General features: G+C 34.4%; 1 protein-coding gene across 2 annotated transcripts in view; it reads right to left on the reverse strand.

Moving 5' to 3' along the window:
* LOC123547041 (uncharacterized) overlaps nucleotides 1-25,631 on the reverse strand; it is a 66,088-nt gene that overhangs the window by 30,154 nt on the left and 10,303 nt on the right. For both annotated transcript variants that reach the window (XM_045333793.2, XM_045333794.2), the window contains exons 2-3: nucleotides 21,711-21,912; nucleotides 200-342 (exon numbers count right to left, since the gene is read on the reverse strand). In XM_045333793.2, coding sequence (XP_045189728.2) covers nucleotides 200-342; nucleotides 21,711-21,912 — 345 coding nt within the window. The remainder of the gene's footprint in view (nucleotides 1-199; nucleotides 343-21,710; nucleotides 21,913-25,631) is intronic.

A 25,631-nucleotide genomic window follows, 5' to 3' on the forward strand; every position in this document is an offset into this window, starting at 1 on the left:
CGGTTAAAATGCACGTTTTGCACTTGACGACCTGGTTTGTTAACAATAGTAGATGATCAAGTGTTGTGACTTCTGGAATGCTCCGCCTTTAAAGTCACAGGATTCATGGGGACTGACATGCATCAGCTATAAGGAAACGTACAGTAAATATGTAATATTATTCTACAGTTAACAACCAACATGTAACGAACTGCTTTACCTTGAAAGTGGTTATCAACTTTGCATTCTGGCAAAGCGTTCCCAGTCTTCCTATATGCATGTATGCGGTAAAATATACCAGCGAAGACGATGCCAAGGAAAGAAATTGATCCGACGACAACTCCTGCTGTATCACCATCGCTCCTGGAACAAAAATTAAAAAAATTATGTCTAATATTAGGTTCTTTAACGTTGTCATGTACAATACAGCGATATATTTGGTCGAGTACCCATTCAAAAATATATTGGCTCGTCCAATGCGTTTTTCTGCTAGGTACGAGTCCAAACAGATCTCGTAGTATATAGCTGCATTAACTTATTAATATACAATTGTAATATTCTGAAATAAATTTCACACCACAGCCATTTTCTAGGACTTCACAAAGAAAAACAGTAAATGTAAGAAATAGAATATTCAAATAAAACTGATACAATATTAAATTATGTATAATATTTTAATAGTAATATACCGAATGGAACGAATATTTAACTTGACGCCCTTGGCAGGGTGACCCCAAGTTGTAAATGTATGGCAAAAGATGCATGTCTATATTATATAATGTCTAAACTGTTGCAACACCAACGGTGTTTGATTGTATTGTTAATCATCAAATAAGAACCCTTGATTTCACAACAATTTAGTGCAATGTCGATTGATACAGATTTTCTTTGTTAAGTATTACTCTTCAGACAGAATGCCGCATACTGGGACGTTTTAAACATTCAAATGACCGGGTCTGGAAATCAATTTAGCGGCTCCGTGACTCAATTTGAGCACGAAATAGGAAAAATTATTAACCTGCCTGATGAGTTATTTGAAAGCCACAACGTCCCATAACGTTAGGCAATCTGTTAGGTACGCGGATCAATCATAATTATTTGTAAATAGAAAATAGACTCAAATACCGTTATATATACATGTATATGCCTGAAGATATGTACAATTAAAAGCACTTGCAGTGAAGAATTAAAATTATTGAAAAAAAAGTCTAGTCTACTGCTGTTATTCCTTGGAAATTGAACTTATATATACCTTTCGTCAATGTAATGTTATCGTCATTGTGTGCAATTTATTCCGAAATATATCTTGTTCGATCACGTCCTTTGTATGTTCAATGGGTAAATGTGCAGAATAACAAAAAAAATAATTATTTCACACCCAATAGTCTTTGCTTTTTACCACATTACTACAAAATAAAATTCAGTGTATAAAGTATATGGCTGTAATTGACAGTTTTTAATATTTTATCGGTTATATCCGGTACCTAGAGTCCAGAAAAGCTATGCGTATTTCTGCTATCTTGTACTCACAACATACCGAACAATAATCATGGTCAATTTTGCTGGCATTCTTCCTTGGACTAAAGGATTTTCATGAAAAGCGCTATTTCTGAAGTATTAAGCTTGATAGCATTTAAGAAAAACTGTCCTATCCTTTTTTAAGTGAAGCATTTATCATTCCTATTGTAGGTTAAAGTATGCAGATTGATATTGAACATATCTGATTATCATATTTTAAAAAAAAAATCAATGTCACTTTTGCTTCGAATGCATGCAATTTTCACATTTTCTTTCAAGCATAGCTGCGTTTGAATGGCATTTGTAATGCTTTTTTATTTTAATATCAATATCAAAGAATACAGTGTGAGTATATTGACAACACTGTATGTCCCGCAAAACAAATTCAAGTAAATTAGGCCTTAAATTAGACCTTTGTAACATATTTATGCCCCAAATCATTTAATTTGAGCCAATAAAATAATAAAAGTGGAGAAAAGGTCAGTCAATACGACAAAAATGAAAATATTCCAGGCTCGGTTTGACTGAGCCTGTTCAGTTCATGGACGGTATTGGAAGTGCGTGCAACATTTGCACATGTTACAAGTATTAAAATACAATTGAGACATACGGCGGTATACATGGACTCTTTAATTGATACACCGGAGTGCAGTTCCACGAAAATCGGCGTATGGCCCCAGATAATATTTTGGACAACCCTTAAACGAGTAAAAAATGGGCAGAACTGAACAAACTATAATTCAGAGAGGGGACCTTTAGTAAAGTAAAACCTTTAGCGTCCTTTTAGTCCGTAGTGAAAGGTACTAACGTAGATACGGAAACATATCAAACAAAAATATAGAATAAGTTTTAACATGGCGATACGCTCACTGTTTGTTTCTATAATTCGAATCTTCTGGCTAAGAGACTTGTGCCAAATGAGCGCTACTCCACCTTTGCAGAATTCTAGCCGGTTTAGGGTGTACGGAGTATTGCAGCAGACGGCATGCGATTCATAATCTCTGTGTATTTTCTCCAAAACCGATGAATTACGTTCTAATAACCAGTGCTCTGATAAGCCACAAATTGAAATTTGCTTACTATCAAATTGTTCTAACATATATGGTATACCAGTGTAGAGTATAAGGATGAACTTATACTTCATTACTATGGAGCTAGCTTTTATACCGACGTGGTAGGTGTGAGAGGTCCCGGATTCGATTCCCAGTCAGGGCTGAGGTATTTTCAGTTTGTTACATTTGGCACCCAACTTAAATAACTCACAAGTAGATATGAATGGACACTTTGGAACGTCCCACAGAGGTTCAAACTCCCGGAATTCGAGGACGAATTCTAAAAAGAAGGGGGTGTATTTAATAGGGTAGAGTATAAGGTGCACTTTCACTTCCTTACTATGAAGCTAGCTATTATAGGGACGTGGTAGAGTGTCCACCTGTGTGAGAGGTCCCGGGTATGATTCCCGGTCAAGGCTGAAGTGTTTTCAGTCTGTTACAATATACTTCTATTGCGTGATTGCTGTAAAGTTTCATTTTCATTTTTTAAATAGATTTCGGCAATTTGTGAAACTGAAACTAAAATTGAATTTGTTTTGAATTTTAGAGGAAAGCTGTTTACATTCATCGCAGAAAGAATTGTTTTATTTTCATTGACTTCAATCAAGGATCGTGTCACAAAAAGTTCGTAGTCTATAAATTTATGTGTAGGGTATTGAAACTGTCTTTACAGTTGTCCATTTATGTATGCATGTATAGGCATTTCTGACGTAGGGGTAGTAACTGTCTCAGCAACTTGTATCTTAGCAAATGAAATTGACTGATATTTATGGAAATTTACTTTGCCAATCTTAGTCTTAAGGAATTTTAAGACAAACATTGTAATCTTCAACTGGGTCTTATGAAACCTGGTCGAAATAATTGCCCTTATCAAATGTAGGATGCCTCTGATAGTGGGTCCAGAACTAGGTCACTGAGCCAAATAACATAAACGCCTTGTTAATACCTCAGAGATTGAATTGTTACCCTAATCTGTATGAAACATGGTCATAATGTTTTTTCTTAATCAAGTCTAATAGGTTTGAAACTTGGTTATCTGGCATTAAAAGATAGATCAATGAGTTAAATGATAGAAAATCATTCTCTCCACACTAGATGCCATATTTTCTACATGAAACTTGATAGCTACATTTCTCTTTATGAATTGTAGAACAAATTTAAAAAAGGGTTAATATGTGGGATATAAAAGTATGTAGAAAAACATCTTTACACTCCTGAGGCCTACTTTCTATATGTTCTACATAACAATTGGTCAGAAAGTTTGTCTTTCTATTAAATCTGTGTCAAGTTTAAACTGCGGTTATCTTGGGTCAAGAAGTAGGTCACTAGATTAAATTATAGAAAAAAAACTTTCTTGTCACTATTGAGGCACTATTTTCTATTTGATCTATATAAAATAAATACTTGCCTTCATGAAGTCTAGATTATTAAAATATTGCGTTATCTGGGATTAAAAACTAGGTCACAATGTCAAATCATAGGGAAACCTTTACTAACAATCTTTAGAGACAAACTGATTCACAATCGTGCGACACGTTGCTAAGTCAAACATTCTGACATAGTCGCAATGCGTAGTAGGATCATACTAGCTCACCTTGGCCACTTTGTCTAAGATGGACAACTTTCAATGTATCAGAACATTTCAGTTAAATGTAATGACCGTAGGTCAAATACTTTTGGCGATATATGTAACAAGATTTTTCTCTCAGGAACGTACGAACAGACAAATCCAAATATATATCCTCTAGATCAAAGTAGTGGCATAATATCACTATTATGGGCTTGTTTTTCTTATCGCACATAATATTGATAAATTATGTTGAGATGGTCCACTTAAATATCGGTCGTCCTAGGTGTCCACAGTCCACTTTGTCTTAATTTGTAAATGTCTATTCACAGGCAAGAGTATCGGACCTGGGATGAAAAAAAAGTATGACCAGACAGATAAAAAACCCTGTTTTCATCCTAAATCAATCTAAAATGAAAAATACGTGGTGAGTTATGAGCCCCTTTCAAATGAGATATACCATCTACACAAGGCCGGAAACAAGGGATTCGAGCCTGCGAGAAATGGGTTTACTTCCCACACCGTTATGAAATGAATTCTCCACAAAATTACACAAACTATCTGTCACTATTTCACGTATGTATTTAGTTATAAAATCAGACCAACCACAAGTCTCTAGCCCTACCCCTTCATGAAATATCTATCAGGAAACGAATGCCTTCCTGCTGTAAGTTCCAGGTAGATAAAAATGCAGCACAACGAAACGGTACGAAAACATCGGGTAAAGTATTTTTTTCAGCCGACCACGAGTCAAATTCACTAGCCATTACTAACAAGTATTACTAAATATGTAAATTAAGGCCACTCACAACCGTTATACGCGATCTTTACGTTTCTATTTTCCCCTCGGTCTTTCGATTGCATTCTCCGCCATAGAACAGAATTCCTTCGCTATTTTGGAACGTGGTTTCTGATTGGCCAATAGCGACACACCTGCGACAGAACCGCAACGTTTCGCACAGGACTTCTAGGATATCATCATATCGCTTTCAATGGCGTAGAATGCAATCAAAAGATCGACGGGGAAAAAAAAAACGTAAATAGATGCTACTGGCAGTTGTAAGTGGCCTTATTTTACGTATTTAGTTATACTTGTTAGTAATGGCTATTGAATTTGACCATATCCTCAATGCATTTATAAATATCGCAAACGTATTTTGTAATATCACTAATCACAATTCATTTTGTGATATCACAAATAAATTATTTGATATTTAATTGCCTTTCAGAGACCCTCGGTCGATATCAAATTTCCCTGGTCGATAAATCCTTAAATTTACCGAACCTAAAAAGTAAAATTGCTTTATTTTTAAATCCAACAACTCAATGAGTACTTGAAAAAAAAATCAAAACATTGCAATGACTTGTCATTTTTTTTTTCAGTGTTTTGGTCTTTAATTGGGTACGATGTCACCTTGTGACGTTACTGCTGGATGTCAATATTGCTCCGACTTCGAGTCACTAGGACTTTTATCATTAAACACACGACTTTGTTTAAACCAATGAAAAGGACTATAAATAATGATTTAATAATAACATTAAACAGAACAAAAATATCAGAAATAGAACGATTTTGTGATGTCACAATCTCCATTTTATTATATCATTCTAAGAATTTAGATATCTTTATAAAAGTAACTTCATGACATTAAATGAATTACTGATATCCAAAATAAAGACTTTTGACTAACAATGGTACCGTTAAATAAGTAAAAATCATACAATAATACAATTGTGTCCGAGAGAATGATAATTATCCATAAATCGAAACAAGGATATCATAAAAATGATACACATGTCAAATATTTCTGAATGATTATCGATAACAAAAACAAGGTCACAATCCGGGGACTGAAATGAAAATGATATCCGGACTCTTAAGTCATAAAAAAGTAATATCCGTAGCTTTCAAACTATACTACATAGCGACTTAATTACACTAGCCAACGGTTTCTATTTGTTTTAGGGTCACTGACTAAAAGGTCAAGCTCACAGGGATCTTATCTGACTTATGTTTATTTTTCGTTTCCGGTCTCTAAGAAAGTCAGCATAATAGCTAAAGCTTTCACAATTTACTTGGTGACTAAGCACCATTTGAGGAAGATCACTATTGTTTCATCTTAAGAAATGTGTCGATGACATGAATACTGACAAGCAAACACCATCCTGTCATTTCCTGTTGTTTTCTATAATATAAGTTTATGTAGTACTTTTACAATTGTATAACAGTTGTAAAACGCAATTTTTAGTTGATATCAGTACCGTAGCAAGACAAAAATTTTAACCGAGGCAGTCAAGGGGTCCGGGGGCATGCTCCCCCACGAAAAAATGTGGTATATGTGTGGTTTCCTGCGTTTTTTAGTTATCTAAAGGTTATTTCAAAGACACTAAAAAGTTAACAGCAATATGAATTATAAAATATAACTATGTAAATTGCAATATTTAAGAATCGAAGGTAGAGAAATTCTTCTTTGTTTTTGTCCGGAAGAGAGCCAGACCTAAAGCCTTTCCAAATTATCAATTGGCCTATTTTTGTGAACGAACATTAGGGCCGATTTCAGTCAATCTTGTCCAAGTTTTAAGTCGTCTAAGAGCTCTGAAGCCTCGTCACAAAAGCAGGATCCAACAGGCAAACACAGAATCAGCTGGAATATGGCGTTAATGTTTGTCGCATAGCTCAACCCTTTCTTTGAGAGACATGGAACTTTAAATGTTATCACTTATGTGTTTCCATCTTACAAGTTTTGTCTCAAATTGGATTTCCATTGCTAAGTCTTGAGAAAAAAAACACTTTTGATATTGTTTTCAACGTTTTCCGTCTGATAGTCATTATTTCCTGGTAGGAGATAGGTAACGCCAGTTGTTTTGGAAAACGAAGCGTAAGATGCTGTATCACTGGTCTAGAAAGGGCAAAATGATTCACCTTTAAGTGATCTGGCATTGTGTTTTCGTTGGCATTTGCCTTGAACCGTTATCTACCGACAATTTATGGCCTTTGTGGCAAAATATCTATTTATCTATTTGTGAAGCTACTTTCACAGATCTATCAAATATATTTTCAAACCATTTAGGATCGAAAACTTTGAAAATACTAACAAAGTTATTGGCTTTATTTAGCGCACGTACTAGATCACAAACTTTCACCTGCAAATGAATTGCTTCTGCTTCATAACTTGTGACATATTTGACCTAGAACACTGAAACTTAAACTGCATTTAGATCACCATAATGTGGTAGTGCACACACAATTTCGTCAGGATCTCTTTAGTAACTTCAGAGTTATTGCCCTTTAATTGTTTAAAAATCCACATATTTGTACATAACAAACTAACCACCTGGTAGAATTTCATTAAACTTTTTTCATTTTTTTCCATGAGCATTTATTATCAACATATGAAGTGGTGTACCCACCCCCGGTCACCCCCACCGCCCTGGTCACACCCCCCCCCCCCCCCCCCCCCAACCCCCCCCCCCCCCCCAAAAAAAAAACCCCCAACTTTTTTCATTCCTTTATTTTAATTTTTCAAATCGTCCATGAATATTTATCAACATGCAAAGTTGTACCCTTCCCCCACCTCGCTCCTCCACCCAGTCACCCCCCATCATTCACGATATCATGCATCCCTCCTGCCCCCCCCCCCCCCCCCCAAAAAAAAAAAACACAACAAAAAAACAAAGTATTAACATGTGAAGTTGTAACCACCCCACCCCGCCACCTCCCACGTTCCAGATTTCTTACTTGTGCTCTCTTAAGGACATCAGTCGTCATGTCAGCGCAATAACTCAATAAGTGCATATATATTATATAAGCACTTATTGAGTTATTGCGCTGACATGACGATCTGTTCTTTTAACTTCAAATGTACATGTTCAACGGCGACACTTGGTGTCATACTACTCAAATACAATATTTCGTTCTAGTTACACTTCAAGCTCACATTTCAAATAACTCCATATACGTAATTCTAAAAGCTAAGCTGATTACATATTCCATTCAAAATAATTTCATTAGTCAGGATCAACGTAACATCCATTTAATATGTACACTTAAAACATTCGTTTTCTGTTAAATTGATCCTGACTAAAGAAGAAATTATTTGCTTTTTAGTAACATCCTTAACTTTTTGCTGGATATATTTCTTTGCCAATCCTCACCACAAACCCATTCGGCGGGGGATACCAATTCGTCGAATTTGCTTGTTTCAAACATACCACCACTATGAACTCGAAATTTTCCATTGCCGACAAATAACTGGAAGCATCAGCAGATAAATGACCCAACGACTCGTCCTTTATTTCACTTAGCAAGTTAGCGCATCGCATAGCGTCTGATGACCGTTTCAAGCTAGAATCAACATTTATTACACGAAATTCATTTTGAAAATATTTCTGAAATGTCTAGGTCTGCAGCTCTCAAATACGGAAATATCTTACATCCGAGGCATATACTGACACTTTCAGACAACATCAAAAAAGATCTTTTGAATGATTTGACGAAGTTCAACCATTGTTCCGTTACGGACCCCTGTGAGATTTGGGTTTATTCCGAGTTCAAATATTGTTTCGTAGATGAAAAGCTTTGACTCCCAACTAGAAAAAAAAGCGAAGTCCGCGCGCATACATTTAGACGGGGTTACCTCTGCGCGTGACCCCTGACTTTAGACAACGCAAATACGACTTTCGTTTTCAAGTTTAGCCTGTTTACTTCCATTTTCTTTACTAACGGAAAAGGCTGAAGGTCGTCTGACGTCATTTTCTGTGTTGTCAAAAACATACGTATGCCTGGCGAGATTGCATAGATATGTGCTGGCCGTCCGAAGGATATGTTATACTCGTAGTGAATTGAAAGTGTGCTGACTCTGAATCTACTCTATGATCCGAGAGAGTGGGGAGTGTGTGCCTTTTTGAAGCACTTTTAAATATGACGCTTTCGTTTTTCCCTTTACCCTCGGGTACATCTGCTAATATGTCAGACATTGCGTATGCAGTTGACAGACATTTATTTAGAACTGATAAATCATGTTTGCGCTCGTTGTGGGTTCATTTAGTAGGATCATACAAGAGGTATCTAATATTGAATTTAGAAGTATAATTATGTACTGACCTATCAGAAGTCAACATTTTATACAGAACTAAGATCTACTGTTAAGGGTTTTTTTGCATTTTTTCTGCTTCGGAAATTTTAACCGAACCAGCTGCCTTGGTGTACCTCTGTGTGGCTACGGGCCTGGATATTCTGTATTTATTACTTCCTTTGACACATTTTTGTGTTTGCTTTTAGCTTAGTTTTAAACATTTTGACCTTTCTTTTTCACGGAAGTATTTAATAACAATGCATGTACGTAAGTTATATCTATATTTTGATACCTAGAACCATGATGTAAATAAACGGTTTTCGCAGAAGTAACAAAAAACATTCGGTGTAAATGTATGTATTCACGGCCCATCCATGTTCTGATAGCTGTAAATGCGATGTAACGAGACTAGCTTCCTAGAAGGAGTAAAAATAGACAAAAGATGTGCGCCCTTGAAGATATCGCCTTACTGAAGTTTAAGTATAAATATACAGTTTAGCCGGGTGTTGGGGAAAAAGTGGGGGAAAAGCAAGGATGAATATTCAACAGGGAAAGCCACGTTCTTTAAACGCAGTCTCCCTACACCGTAAACCACAGCAGTGCAGACACGAACGTACACAAGACAAACACACACACACACACACGCGCGCGCGCACACACACACACACACGCATACACACACATACACAACTAACATACACAGATAAACAAACAGACAAGTAAGAAAAACTATCACACTGTGGGCACCGCCAAGGACACCCACGAGGGCGCGCGCGCACATGCACACCCACGCCCCCCTCCCCCCACCCCACAAGCAGGAAACAAGAGGGCCATGATGGCTATATATTGCTCACCTGAGTTTAGTTCATTTCTTGAACAAATTTCTTTGCTAAAGCTTCAAAAACAAAAAATCTAGGTGAGTAGGTCATGGTAAAGATTATTTAAGATAACTACTGAAATCTGTTATAAGATTATACAGGTGGTCCAAATCTCTGTAGCTTCAAAAACAAGAAAGTAGGTCAGTAGGTCAGGGTAAAGAATATTAAAGATGAGTATTGAAATCTGTATCAAAAGTTATACATAATATCCAAATTTCTTTGCTGTAACTTCAAAAACAAGAAAGTAGGTCACGATTAGGACTATTCAATATGTGTTATATTTTTTTTTAGTAGTTCGAACGATCTGTAGTAAAAGTTAGTGAAAGCGTTCCGTAGTTTATGACATCGGTAAACCTGTTGAAAATTCTTTGATGATATGAAGATTTCTATCATTAAAATCCCCTTACTTTGAGCAAGCTCTTGCAAAACGGTTAAGTTTCGAAATATGGACATCGTATGATGTCGCTCGAGGGACATCTCCATCAAGGTGGGCGAAGTTGACATTTTGATGTCTCCATCAAGATGGGGGAAAATTGACAATTTCAAAACTGAAATCTTTTATCATATATTTTTGTTTCTAAATTATTATTCACAATTGTTAAATTTCAAAGTCCAAAGATGACGCTTCTAAATCTGAGCCTATTAAGGTCATAACTGTTACTTACGACCTCATATGACCTATACATTTCGGGAACTGCTTTGAAAGGACCATGAACATAAAATCATAATTGTGTAGTTCTGTTAATCTGAACAAAACTGACATTTCTTTAACAATATAAGGTCGTATCTGTTACTTACGAACCACTTTACAATTGTCTACTGATGAAAATCGTCTTAACTGCCACTTACAACCTTTCATTCTTACAACACACAAAATAGCTGTTCTTTTTTTATTTAATATAAAATTGACATATTTCCAATGACTGCAGAGCACATCAGGACCCATTTTAAATGTAGTTAACTTACATTTTCTTGAAGAATATTGTCAGTGCTAAACAAAAATCAAAAGAAAAGTGGGGGTTATTTACAATTATATACAATTATAGACAATTGTAATATCAGACGTATACAAAATTTCTTAAATAACGTCGGCACCATAAATATACGACAACCGGTTCTGTCATTATGTAAAAGCCTTATAGGTTGGGGGAGGGGGGGGGGGGGGGGGGGGGGGGGGGGGGGGGGGCTGGCAAAAGCGTTTACCATGCAACCATCCACCCCTAGACTTTTTTCAACTCTTTCAAAATCAAAAAAAGTTCCCATGGAAATACATGATTTCACTGCTTCCATGGCAACCGTTCATTTTTGGAAAGGACAACCATATAGATGATAATCAGTCATATCTTGGTCAGTTTTGGTGATAGAACAATAAAAATAGTATCAAAATAGAACTAAGACATTGACCTTTAGATAGCAGTATTTTTATTTAATTAACTAATTTGTATATTCATGAATATTAATGAGAATGTTACAAAATGACAAAATTTTATTAGAAAATAATATTTTCTAAGTTATAAATCAATTTAAATGTAACAAACAATATTGATCTGGTCTTAAAGTCTTTCAGTGTTTTCTTAAATAGTATTATGTAACTCTGATGGTAATTTCTTTACTTCAAAGTAGGTATGTTTCGCTAATTTGCATAAAATGAACCACTGCCACAACCAACGTCTCAGGAAACAAGATACCACTAAAATTGAATAAAATGATATGATTAATTCTTATCAATAGAATAACGATTATGTGAGCTAAATTGTTTGGAAATATAGTTTAAACACCTGTTTGAAGGTGGAATCAGTATGTAACATACTTTACACATGTTACGTTACCATTTCAATAACCTTGTTTTATTGCATCAGTTATTTAGAAAATATGTATCATACAGTTTTGATCTGGTCTTAAAGTCTCTCAGAAAAGTCTAAAATAGTATTTTGTTACTCTGAATGTAAATATTTTTTTCTGCATAAGGTATTTTAGCTAATTTGCATAAAATGAACCTATGCTTAAACATCTATGGAAACAAGATATAACTAAAACTGAATAACATGATGAAATAAACTGCGAGTAATAAACTGGTGATTATTTGAGCTGCATCATATGAAAATAAAGTGTAAATACTTATTTAAAGGAGAAATATGTTAGAAACATACTTTACATATGTTACGTTACCATTCCAGTAATCTTGTTTAATTGTATCATTATTTTATTAGAAAATAGTACAGGAATGTTCAGTTATTAGATACTTTTACAAAATAGTATAGTTCCATACTTCTCAAGCAATGAGATTTTTTCCGTAACGGTGCTTTAAAATACGTTACCGCTGTATTTTGTTGTATTTAGAAATATGTAGGAAGAAATTTTAATCATTGTTATCAACATTATGATATCATTGATTTGTTTAAACTTTAAAGTATAAATTCTAACATTTTTCTTTACTTTTGTCAACCAAGTACTCATCTGAAACATCCATTACACATTCAGTGTTCATTTTTCAGTCTAATTATACTTATATCAGTTATTTAATTATGTTGTTCTTTTATTTTATGGTTTCATTATTGTTGTCAATAATTACATTTTACATCGATTTTGTATTTTTATGTATATATTCTGTATACAATAATTATGTACACATCCCTGCAAACATCCTTACACTATTAATAGTGTTACGATTTGGGGTTGCCTTTCATGGAAAATGTGTTTTTAATGGATATCTATCTTTGTTTCGTGTGATTGTGAAGTGTATCTATGCAATCATTTACGTGAGAAATAAAGCATTTTGTTTTTAAATTCAGAAACACATGCATTAGTGTATTCGTTTAGAGCCATATTTTGGGTCCCGTGCGATTGGAAAAAAAGATTAATGGCGACATATACCAATTAGTTCCGTAATGTCTGAAGTTCATTCAAAGGCATGTCGCCAGTCTGAATTCTGCTAATGGGCTGAGTTATGACGTCATCAAAATGGCGGCCATTTTTTTTACAATTAACTCTATCATCATCTTCAAATGATTGATCAAAATTGCTTGCTTTTGATTCTAAAAGTGAGTATTTTATAGTTTATATCATAAACATCCATAATATACATAACATCTCGCAATATAATATTTTGAATAAATGGAACGTCATTTATACAATATTAAAGATATATAATGCCCAAATTTCATATTTGAATGTATGAACAATTACCGCATATTATCTATGGAATAATAAAATAAACACGTTTGTGGGCATGACGGGAAGTGTGTAAGTTTTAAATACTACATACTCATAAATGTTTATATTACGCCACTAAAAAACTGGAAATTTGTTTAGAACAAATGATTGTTGTTATATAGACATGTAATTGTGATTGCAGCATACACAGTTAGTTTACATATTTAGCCAAGTTAAAGATGTTTGATGAGGATTTTCTAGATTTAAATCAATATTATAATGATGAAATATTTACGTAAAAGGGACTTGAACTCACAACCGTTAAAAATAATGTATATTAATATACTGTAATATTAATCTACATGTGGAATATTTAACGAATATTTCTGAATGAGTGAACTCTTTTCTTTCGAGTGATCTCGTGTCTCTCTATTTATCACAAATGAACATAAACATAAAGATGTTTGATGGGAATTTTTTCTGGATTTAAATCAATATGAAAATGAAATATTTACGTAAAAGTTGAGCATAGTATATCTTTAAAGGAACTTGTATTAAAACAAATGCTTTGATGAAGTTATTTCTGTGCTGTATAGTAGTTAAATGTAAATCAAATATAGAAACCCGTTGATATCTGAAAATAATTATCTTTTCTGACTTAAAATAATATCAATAGATTTAAAAACTTAAAACCTAAAACACAATCACCTCGCCGGGATTTGAACTCAGACCCTTCGAAACATTGTATATTAATATATTGTTTTATAGTTCTACACGTGGATTATTTCACGAATATTTCTGAATGAGTGAACTCCTTTCTCTCGAGTGAAATATTGTATTTCTATGTAACACAAATGGATGGACACAACTATAGAATAAAACAGAATTATAAGTATAGCTATATCTGATTTCACTTTCACATTTAACAGTTACTTTCTATATTCGTTGCAGTTGTTGTAATATTCATATATCGGCGCTATTGATCCATCTAAATTGATATGTCGCGAAATAATTAAACAATGAAATATCGCTGTTCCGTAAGATATACATTGTATCTACTGAAAACTGACATGATGGCTGTGGAGCATTTACAATCATTTCAGAAATGCTTTAGCCTCTGTATGAAATACATCCGTAAATTTGACACTTTATTGAATTTTTTTTAAACATCTCTTGTAAAAATCTTCCCAGTATTTTTGTTATAAATATTTTTCTTTTGTATCTATAAAGTTGTATCAACATGTCTGATCACACCAACAATAAGCCCCAGTTGCAAAACTTTGTTCGACATGGAAACTATGTATGATATGTTAAGCGTACGGTGGCTAAATGTGTCCTAGAGCTTATACAACACTCTTTTCAACTATTCAAGAACGCATTTAATGTCATGGTCGTGATTTCTCTGACATCGACAGACTTTGCATCTTTGTAAAGAGATTGTGAAAGAGCCGTGGCAAGTGAGGACACAGAGTCTAAAGCAATAGAGTCATGTTAATCCTTTTAGGAAAAGCCAGTTTGTTTTCTGTCAAGCCAGGCAATCGCAAATATTAGTTATTCAAAGAGTCCAATGCTCTGTGGGTGAAAAATTACAAACGGCAATCAAAAAGTCTTACATCTTAATATTTCAAATATGTCTAAATTCGGCAATAAACATAAAAACATGCCAATGCAAATAATATAATTTTATCATCTACAGCTACATTTTTGTATTTTCTTTTGGGGAAAATGATACTCAGCCCTTACAGGATTAGTAACAGCTACTGCTGATTATCATGATCTTCTTGTGAAGTTCATGCCTATTTCTTTGCACGTTTCCTACATTGGTTGGTTTTGGGTACTTTCGCGGAAAGTGAGAGTGACAATTTGAACATGTCATGGACAGTCTCGTTCTCAACTCGTCACAGAATCATAGGTACTCGACCCTTATATGTACGCAAACATCGACAACATTACTGCAGCAATAAATGGTCATAGCTAATAGCTAATAGCATTTACAAGTTGCAGTCGGTGTATTCAACATTAAGAAGCACAGAGCTAAAAGACTTCTTATACAGATAATACATTTAAGTAGACTACCTTAAGCCCATCAGAAGCAGATAGCTAATAATAATAATATATAGTAACCATTCTCTAATTTAGGGTGTCTATATTCCAAGAAACTTTGTGAATGGTCGCCAAACGATCTTTGCCATTGACAAATTTATTTCAAGGAAGACACTTGTGACAGCAAGAATTCTGTCATAGAAGTGTTATAAAAATTCCCCCAAAATGTTTTAAAATGTTGTTTGACAGACCTTGACAATTGATATAATATCCCAGATCAGAATCAGGTAATCAGAATACCAGACAGTGGCAAACGTTTCATTACTCAGTCGTGATACCCATCATGAAAAGTATCCTTTTGGCAAATTGCTTGCCACAGACTGGGCTAAAATGACCGACATATTCTAAAATGATGGTAAAATGGAAACTATGGAACATGGAAAGTTTATTTCTCAAAGACTCCATTATTGTTCAATGTAGTTTTGAGATCCTATGGAAACTATTAATCCTAACTTTTGAAAGGTTTATATCAAAATGAAATAATTATATCTTCCGGGACCGAAATATTAGAAGAAAGGTAGGGGCTTATTTGCAGGAATGCTAATCATTACATTTAATTAAGTGCGGATATTTGAAATCATTGTACAGTTCAACGTGATACGAATGCTGGGCCAGCAAATTGGTATAGGATAATGTTCATGTGTAGCAGAGAATGAGGTTTGTTCAATTACAGGCTACATAAATATCGAAACGGGCATGTTTACATCACTTGTAGGTAGTCTTAACACACATAAAAAAGGGACAACACTATTGAAATATGATGATATTCGTATATATCAATGGTATAGCTTATACGAAACAAATACATTTGTATATTCAACAAGAAAATAATCTGTTAAAATTAAGTGGGTAGGGTAAGATTTATTTTGATTATTTCACATCATTTAATTGTTTATATACTTTAATATTGTTATTACATTACAAATATTCCAAGATGGAAAATCAAAGATAATAATATTAAATATTGCTGTGTAACCTAAGTTAAATTTTAAGATACGCGAAGTTACAGTTTCAAATTTGGTCGCCATTTTGATCACGTCATAGATCGGTCCAGTCGCTGAACTCAGACTGGCGACATGTCTTTTTGTGACCTGCAGACATTGTCTAACAGTTTGGTGTATGTCGCCATTAATCTTTTTTTCCGATCGCACGGGATTTCCATTCGGCATACACTACATTGTATTGAGATATTTTAATATGCGCTCGTTAATAAAATATTCACTGTTGAAAAGTAGCACTGAACAAAAACTAAAAAACAAGATGAAATATTCAGGTAGTTAAAGTAATCTTTAGATTTAAACTTATGAAATTGCAAAAAGCTGTCAGGAATGTGAACAATATTGTGGTTGAAAACCAAAATTGTTAAATAAATAAATACTTAATACTATTCAAAACTTCTAGGAAGATACCGAGTGCCTTTTGAACGACACTTGAGAGTTGCTGAAAACATTTTGCCATAGAAATGATAATAACATCTTTAAGAAGATCCTTTGGAAGCAAAGCTGAAACAAGCAAATAAACAGCAGACTCAGTTGGATAAAGTCTGTTTATGAGAGGTAATGAAGTGTGAAACACCCCTTAAGCCCTCTAGCACCGGCTTAAGTGGAATTCTGTTTAGTAAACATGATCCAAAAGGACCAGAAAATCTAACAGGAGACTTTTTACAACCATTATATGGCACTTAAAGACTGTTTTTGTGACAGTAAATATTTTTAAGATGATCCTTTGGAAGCATAAGAACGCTAGAACAAGCAAAATAATAGCTGACTTGATTTGTTTATGTCATAAGTTCATAAGATGTAGTGAAATGTGAAACTTCCCTCGCGCCCCTAGCACTAGCTTAAACATTGTTCTGTTATAGTAAAATTGAATGGATGAATTAAAATCTGAATCTAGAATCATGATGAAATGTCTGAAAAATATGAACTGCACACAATTTGAGGGATCAGTGTTACAAGAATCACATTCTGCAAGTCTTGAAAAAGATGTGACTTACGATATTTTAACTTTAGTGTTATCTACTATAGCATGTCTGCTCTCTTGTTGGTTAGCTGTTATGAATAAGGTGTTGCTTTATAGAATGGAAAGCAACTGATAAAAGAGGATCATAGGCTATCAATAATCACTTTATTTTTTATGAATGACATTTGATTACACCTTTATTCTAAAGCAATTTGTATCATTTTATTATAAATGTTCTCAAGTCTCTTTCTACAGTTTGGACTTTTTACAAAGACAGGTCATGCCTTTATCATAGCCTTTGATACCTAATTTAATTGATATTCAAACTTTATTTGTTATGATTGATGAATAGTTTCTATTAGTGTTTCTCTTAATGTTCCAGTAAATAAGTTGTTCCAGTTGAAATATTAAAAGAATGTTTAGTACTTTCTGTCATTCTTGTAAATGTTTTCAAAATGACTACAATAGTTTCTTTATTTCATGTCTTTCAAGTTTAATATATTTCTTATATATTGGTTTGGTATCACTAAAAGTCTAAGATAACAGTTTTGTCAACCTGGTAAAAGTTTTAAATCTAAAATTCTTACTTAAGATGCCTGCATACTTTCTTTTTTTCCGTTGGTTTTGGTTTAGCCTTTTGCAACATAAATTCTGTCATGTAATTCAGCTAATCTAACCAGTGTCCCTGGATCCTGTAACAGAACTTATCAGTTCTCTACAAGTAACACTTCCGACTCGATGTCTTTGTCGAATCGTCATGGAGAACAAAAGTCTCATCCAGATATCTGACTCAAGACCCTATAATTCCTCCTATTGAGCTAACTTGGTTAATTTTGTATAACTATATCCTTATAACGCTACTATGTCTTAAATTAAAAAGATACTTTTTTTATAAAACCTGATTTGTACTTACAGGAATGACTGCACATATCAGCTGCATGATCATATGAATGCACAGATTGACAGTATTGTGTGTTTTATTGAAATTCCATCTAAAATAATAGTTACATGGATGGTGCAATATATATTTAGGCAATTTCTGAAATAACAGAAGAAAAATATCTTAAAATTTATCCCTAACAGTTTAAATAAATCAGTATGTGATAATCATGGCTTCAATTTCTTCTTAAATATCTTTTTAAAAAAGCAATGATAGTGGTAACGTATTTAAAAGTGTGTATCGGAAAAATATCTCATTGTCTGACAAGAAAAACAGCATATTGTATTCTTATAGTACAAAATAACTAATTGATTGATTGATTGATTGATTTCAGTAATAAACCAATATAAATTATGCTTCTAGAATATTTTCTAAATATTCGATGCAATAAAACAAGGTTGTTGAAACTGTAACGTAACATGTGTAATGTATGTTACATTATTATTCCTCCTTCAATTAAGTGTTTACTCTTAAACTGCGAACAATATAGATCACATAAAATTGTTATTTCATTGATAACAATTAATTATATCATTTTATTCAGTTTTAGTGGTCTCAGATTTTTATTAGTTGTTTGTGCCACTGGTTCCTTTTATGCAAATTAGCTGAGCATACCTAGTTTGGAGTAAAAAAATACCATTAGAGTATCAAAATACCTTTTTAGAAAATACTTAGAGACTTTAAGACCAGATCAAAACCGTATGGTACATTTAAATTGATTTAAAACTAAAAAATATTATTTTTTAACAAACTTTTGTCATTTTGTAACATTCTCATTAATATTCATGAATATGCAAATTAGTTAATTAAAATAAAATACTGCTATTAAAAGGCCAATGTCTCAGCTCCATTTGGATACCATTTTTGTTGTTTTATCACCAAAACTGACAAAGATATGACTGATTATCATAAATACGGCTGTCCTTTCCAAAAATGAACGGTTGCCATGGAAACAGTGAAATCATATATAGTTCAAAAGAGTTTTTTTCATGGGAACATTTTTCATTTTGAAAGAGTTGGTCCTGCCGGACAATTTGGTACCAATGAAAAAGTCTAGGGGTGCATGGTAGACGCTTTTGGCCCCCGTACTATTAGCTATGACGTTTGAATATGGATAGGAACAGTTTCGAACAAAATATAGATTTTTTTTTTCATTTTTCTCGATAGTACTCTTTTTTCATTTACGACCTTTTATTTCTGTCGACATGTGTGATGTGTTACACATGACATTATATTAAATTTCAGCTTAAATAGCGGATCTAAATTTATTTTATCAAACTCAAAAATATTTTTCAGATGTCATTCAATATGCATGCATTTGACAAATACTACACAGTCAAGTTCTTTCCCCAATAATCCATTTAAAATATTGGGAATTACATATTTGTAAAGATTTTTTTGCAAATTTAACATGGTGGAATTCAACTTCCCGTGCTAAATTTTTGGTCGACAAAATGAAATTTGCGCGACAATTCTCAAGTCAATTACTTCAAGTTTTCAACTTTTCACGCTATATTTGTTTGTTAAAAATTGAAATACTAGTATACTGCTTAATTTCAAGTTGTCGCGTGTCTGTCTGGTCGAAAAGTCGATGGCGGAAAAGGGATCTAAGTCAGAAGTTAAGTTGTATCTAAGTCAGAAAGCTTTCAACTAAGTACAATTTGAGGAAGGTCACTATTGTTTTTGGTTAGTGGCCCAAAGGCCAAGGTCATAGCGACTTCTCTCCCCTAATCTGTTTTTTTTTTTTTTTTTACTTTCGGTTCTGTTTCTTGAAATTGTGTCATACAGTGATCATAGAGAACCATCTTTTTATGGCTCGAGTTGATCATTTTGTAGATTTTAAACAGCTTTGGTCGTTTTTCGTCTACACATAATGTTTTAATTGTTAAAACTGTATCATAGAGTATCCCATATGTCCTCGACGATGATCTAAGTGAACTTGTATCGAGTCCATCGTTTTGGTACAGAATACAGCAGGAAATTAGTATGAAAAAATGTTCAAATTGAGTAATGAGGCTTTCTTTGGACGTTAGCCGTCGGCATATTGGAAGTCCGTCGGTTTTACAATTTGTGCTATATACTGAACAAACATCCCAGCAATGTATTGACGGGGATTAATGCGTACGTACTCAAGCAATCCTGAACGTTGTGAATTACAGCAGTAACAAGGAGTCGAGCCAATTTTATGACTCATGGAAAATGTCCAAAATTACGTGCTTTTGCTATTGGAAGTTATAGCAGTAAAATCAGTATGACTGCTGCTGCTGTTGGAAGTTATAGCAGTAACATCAGTATTACTGCTGTTGCTATTGAAAGTTATAGCAGTAACAACAGTATGACTGCTGCTGCTTTTGGAAGTTATAGCAGTATCATCATTATTACTGCTGTTGCTGTTGAAATACTGATGTTACTGCTATAACTTCCGACAGCAGAAGCAGTAATACTGATGTTACTGCTAAAACGTCCAACAGTAGCAGCAGTAATACTGATGTTACTGCTATAACTTCCAACAACAGCAGCAGCAGTAAACTGAAGTTACTGCTATAACTTCCAACAACAGCAGGAGCAGTAATACTAATGTTACTGCTATAACTTCCAATAGCAGCAGCAATAAAACTAATGTTACTGCTATAACTTCCAATAGTAGCAGCAGTAATACTAATGTTATTGCTATAACCTCCAATAGCAGCAGCAGTGATACTAATGTTACTGCTATAACTTCCAATAGCAGCAGCAGTGATACTGATGTTACTGCTATAACTTCCAATAGCAGCAGCAGTGATACTGATGTTACTGCTATAACTTCCAATAGTAGCAGCAGTGACACTGATGTTACTGCTATAACTTCCAATAGCAGCAGCAGTAATACTAATGATACTGCTATAACTTCCAATAGCAGGCAGCAGTAATACTTATGTTACTGCTATAACTTCCAACAGCAACGGCAGTAATACTAATGTCACTGCTATAACTTCCAATAGTAGCAGCAGTGATACTGATGTTACTGCTATAACTTCCAATAGTAGCAGCAGTGGTACTGATGTTACTGCTATAACTTCCAATAGTAGCAGCAGTAATACTGATGTTACTGCTATAACTGCCAACAGCAGCAGCAGTAATACTAATGTTACTGATATAACTTCCAACAGCAACAGCAGTAATACTAATGTTACTGCTATAACTTCCAATAGCATGCAGCAGTTATACTAGTGTTACTTCTTTAACTTCCAACATCAACGGCAGTAATACTAATGTTACAGCTATAACTTTCCAATAGTAGCATGTTACTGCTATAACTTCCAATAGCAGCAGCAGTAATACTGATGTTACTGCTATAACTTCCAACAGCAACAGCAGTAAAACTGTTGTTACTTTTATAATTTCCAACAGCAACAGCAGTAATCTGCTTATAAATTTCAACAGCAACAGCATTACTGCTAATTTCACGCTGGTATGAAAATTGTGAAAGAAATGTGCATTTACCAAGATGACTCAGATGTCGAATCGGGCAAATACTGTGTTGTTGGTGTTGTTGTTGTTGTTGTAGCAGACGAAGGTAAGGAAGATTCAAGACAACATTCGTCGTAGTACTTGTCCAAAATATAATCGTAAGACGTGCAGCAGCCATAGTCGCAGATTATTATGTCATCATTCTCGTCCAAGCAGACGTCGCATTCGGCAATGCCTGCAGATAAATAGAAATTCATCAAAGTACTAAAGTGCAGAAAGTTCTGTCGCTTATGTTATCATTTTAGTTTGCAATATAACATGTATCACACGATGATAGTGTTTAATACATCATTCCAGCCTCTCTTGCTGAAAGCTTTCGAAATATAAGTAAAATGTTTTATAATATTTAATACACTAGTATTTTAATACTGTAGTTTATATTTATTTGTTTGTGTGTTTGTTTTGATTAATTTGGGTTTAACAGCCTTTTTCATCAGTATATCAATAATGTTACGGTGGCCAAATAACCTATAGCTAGTTTGATGCTACACCAGTACTGACATGTTTACTGTCTCCTAAATCATATCCCAACATGAAATAAGGTGGGGGTGATTGACTTCAAACATATTGTCTTCTGTCAAGTCGCCACGGAGAACATTCGCCTCGCTCAGACTTGTGATGTACCTAGTTCGTTCGACTGAGCTACCGAGTGACCGTTGTTTGTTGTTCTGTTACTGGGACTTAATTTTTATCTCAGTAAGTGACTGTTTCCTAAACAGTGTTTTGAGAAATATCTTACAAAAGACGCACGTATTAACATCCTTGAAAAGTCACAGTTACAGCATAAATGCATTTATGTCCTCTTGTAAAAAAAATTATGTTATTTCTGGTGACAAATGTGCAAGAGATGACTTGTCCGCTGATATAAAACATCAGTTGCATTCCGTTTTACGGTCTACACGCTTGGCGGCAAAAGTTACGAGAAGTCCGTGCATATATTTGCCACGCCCCCGACATCGATAGAAAAATTCCCTCCCACCCTACCCTATAATACTTATATATATATATATTAGCAATTTGACGTATTTCTGCTGTCAAGTTTGTTTTTCAGATACAGACTGATACTCTTACTAAAATCTGTCGCAGTGACTATTTATTTAGTTAAATGAAAATAGTGAAACGAACGTTTTAATATTTCGACGTAATATCTGAAAAGTGGTGAAAAGTCTAAAGTTTCTAGATTTAAAATAAAAATAATATAATGGAATCATCTTCACATTTTATATGATGTGTTATGTTTTCTTTATTCTATTTCTTTTTAGCTCACCTGTCACATAGTGACAGGGTGAGCTTTTGTGATCGCCCTTCGTTGGTCGTCCGTCCGTCCGTCCGTCCACAATTTCTTGTGAACAAGATAGAGACCACATTTTGCAAGCAATTTTGATCAAACTGGTGCAAAACTTGTACTGGCATGATATCTCAGTTCCTTTCGAAAACTGGCCGGATCCCATCATGGGTTCTAGAGTTATTGCCCCTTAAAGGGCCAGAATTTGCTATTTTTGTGCGTCAACAATTTCTTGTTTGCACGATAGTGGTTTCATTTATGATTTTATTTTAACCAAACTTGCACACAACTTGTATCACCATATGATCTTGGTTTCTTCCTTGAACTGGCCAGATCCCATAATGGGTTCCAGAGTTTCGACTCCTGAAGGGCCAAAATAAGCTATTTTGGCCTTGTCTGCACAATAGCAGCTTTATGTATGATTTGATTTTGACCAATCTTGCACACTACTTGTATCACCATAAGATCTTGGTTCCTTTCTTGAACTGTCCAGATTCCATCATGGGTTCCAGAGTTATGGCCCCTGAAAGGGCCAGAATTAGCTATTTTGACCTTGTCTGCACAATAGCAGCTTCATTTATGATTTGAATTTAATCAAATTTGCACAAAACTTGTGTCACCATAAGATCTTGGTTCCTTTCTTAAACCAACCAGATCCCAAAAGGATTCCAGAGTTATGGCCCCTGAAAGTGCCAAAATTAGCTTTTTTGACCTTGTCTGCACCATAGCAGCTTCATTTATGATTTGATTTTAACTAAACTGGCACACAACTTGTATCACCACAAGATCTTGGTTCCTTTCTTCAACTGTCCAGATTCCATCATGGGTTCCAGAGTTATGGCCCCTGAAAGGGCCAGAATTAGCTATTTTGACCTTGTCTGCACAATAGCAGCTTCATTTATGATTTGAATTTAATCAAACTTGCATAAAACTTATGTCACCATAAGGTCTTGGTTCCATTCTTGAACCGGCCAGATTCCATTATGGGTTCCAGAGTTATGGCCCCTGAAAGTGCCAAAAATAGCTATTTTGACCTTGTCTGCACAATAGCAGCTTCATTTATGATTTGATTTTAACCAAACTTGCACACAACTTGTATCACCATAAGATCTCGATTTCTTTTTATACGCCCGAAGGGACATATTATGTTATCGCCTCGGTGTCCGTCTGTCTGTATGTCTGTTGGTTAGCAATTTCCCTTCCGCTCTGAAACTCTTGAACCCCTTGAAGGATTTCAAAGAAACCTGACACAAATGTTCACCTCATCGAAACGATGTGCAGAGCGCATGTTTCGGATGGCTCACTTCAAGGTCAAGGTCACACTTAGGGGTCAAAGGTCATATGACTTTGTTTTGTGTGTATATTGCTCTGCATTTGCGTGGACTGCAGTGCTCTTGTTTTTATTTGGCAGATCCTTCTTTTGTTCACTTACAATAATTTGTTTTAATTATTTCCTTTTTATGTTACTATAAATAGCTTATTTAGTAACTTTTTTATTATTGGCCGTAGGGAAAAACCGAGACCACTTTTTTTGTGGTACAACATGGATGGTACCTCCAATATTTAGGTGTATTTTTACATATCTGTACCTTGTAAGATTTTTTTTTCTTTTTGGTTAAATTCTTCCCTTTGTTGTTCCTGCCATTTGGACTTAGATATTTTTTCTGAGGACTTAGATTTATTTTTAATTTCTTCCCTTTGTTGTTCCTGTCCTTTGGGCTTCATCAGTTAAAATTTTGCTCCTAACCTCCTCTGATGTAATCCTTCGGGCATGAAACTACTGGCCTGATTTGAAAATAATTTTATTTGAAGTATCTTTAAGAAAATGTCCACTTTATTTTGTCATAATTCTTTTGATTGATCTTGATTATGATTTTTTCACCTTCTTGTCCTTAAGTGCAATGATAAAAACAGGTAAGCGATATAGGGCCATTTTGGCCCTCTTGTATTACTTGTATTCAATTTTATGCAGCTATAATAACACTATTATTGCTTTTAAATGTAATTCGACGCTTTCCCTTATTTTTCTCAATATGAGTTTTTTAGGGTTTTGGTGCGCGGATTACAAATATATCTGTCGCGACTTACGTAAAGCAACGAACATTTCTAGTGTAGGACTGGGAGCGAATGGCACTTTTTAAGTATAAAATCTTAATTGTCCGTTCTAAAGTGCGTATAAATATTTTTACCCCACGCCGAAGGCGGAGGGATATAGTTTTGGCGTTGTCCGTCCGTTCGAGCTTACATTTGCATACTTAGGTAGATATAGGAAAAATAGGTAACTGTACTTTTTCTTTGATGTCATTCATTCCGTAAGCTTTTATGTAGCTATTTTTCTTTTACGTGGCTAAAAGAACAATAGAGAGAACAAAAGGGTAGTCACATAAATACCCATATGTAGGAACGTTCGTCTTTCCGTCCGTCCGTCCGTCCGGAGCCATTTCTAGAAAGTGGTTTGGAATATTTAAATAAAACTTCATATGTTTACCACTATACAGGGAAATGCGGCACGTCAAGTTTCAGTCTGATTGCCCAAGTAACACTAGAGTTATGGCCCTTAGTAGTTTTTCTTTTCATTTTTTATTTTCCGATATTATCAACATGTGAAA

This window comes from Mercenaria mercenaria, chromosome 9 (genome assembly GCF_021730395.1).
Source record: "Mercenaria mercenaria strain notata chromosome 9, MADL_Memer_1, whole genome shotgun sequence".
In the NCBI taxonomy this organism is placed as follows: Eukaryota; Metazoa; Mollusca; class Bivalvia; order Venerida; family Veneridae; genus Mercenaria; species Mercenaria mercenaria.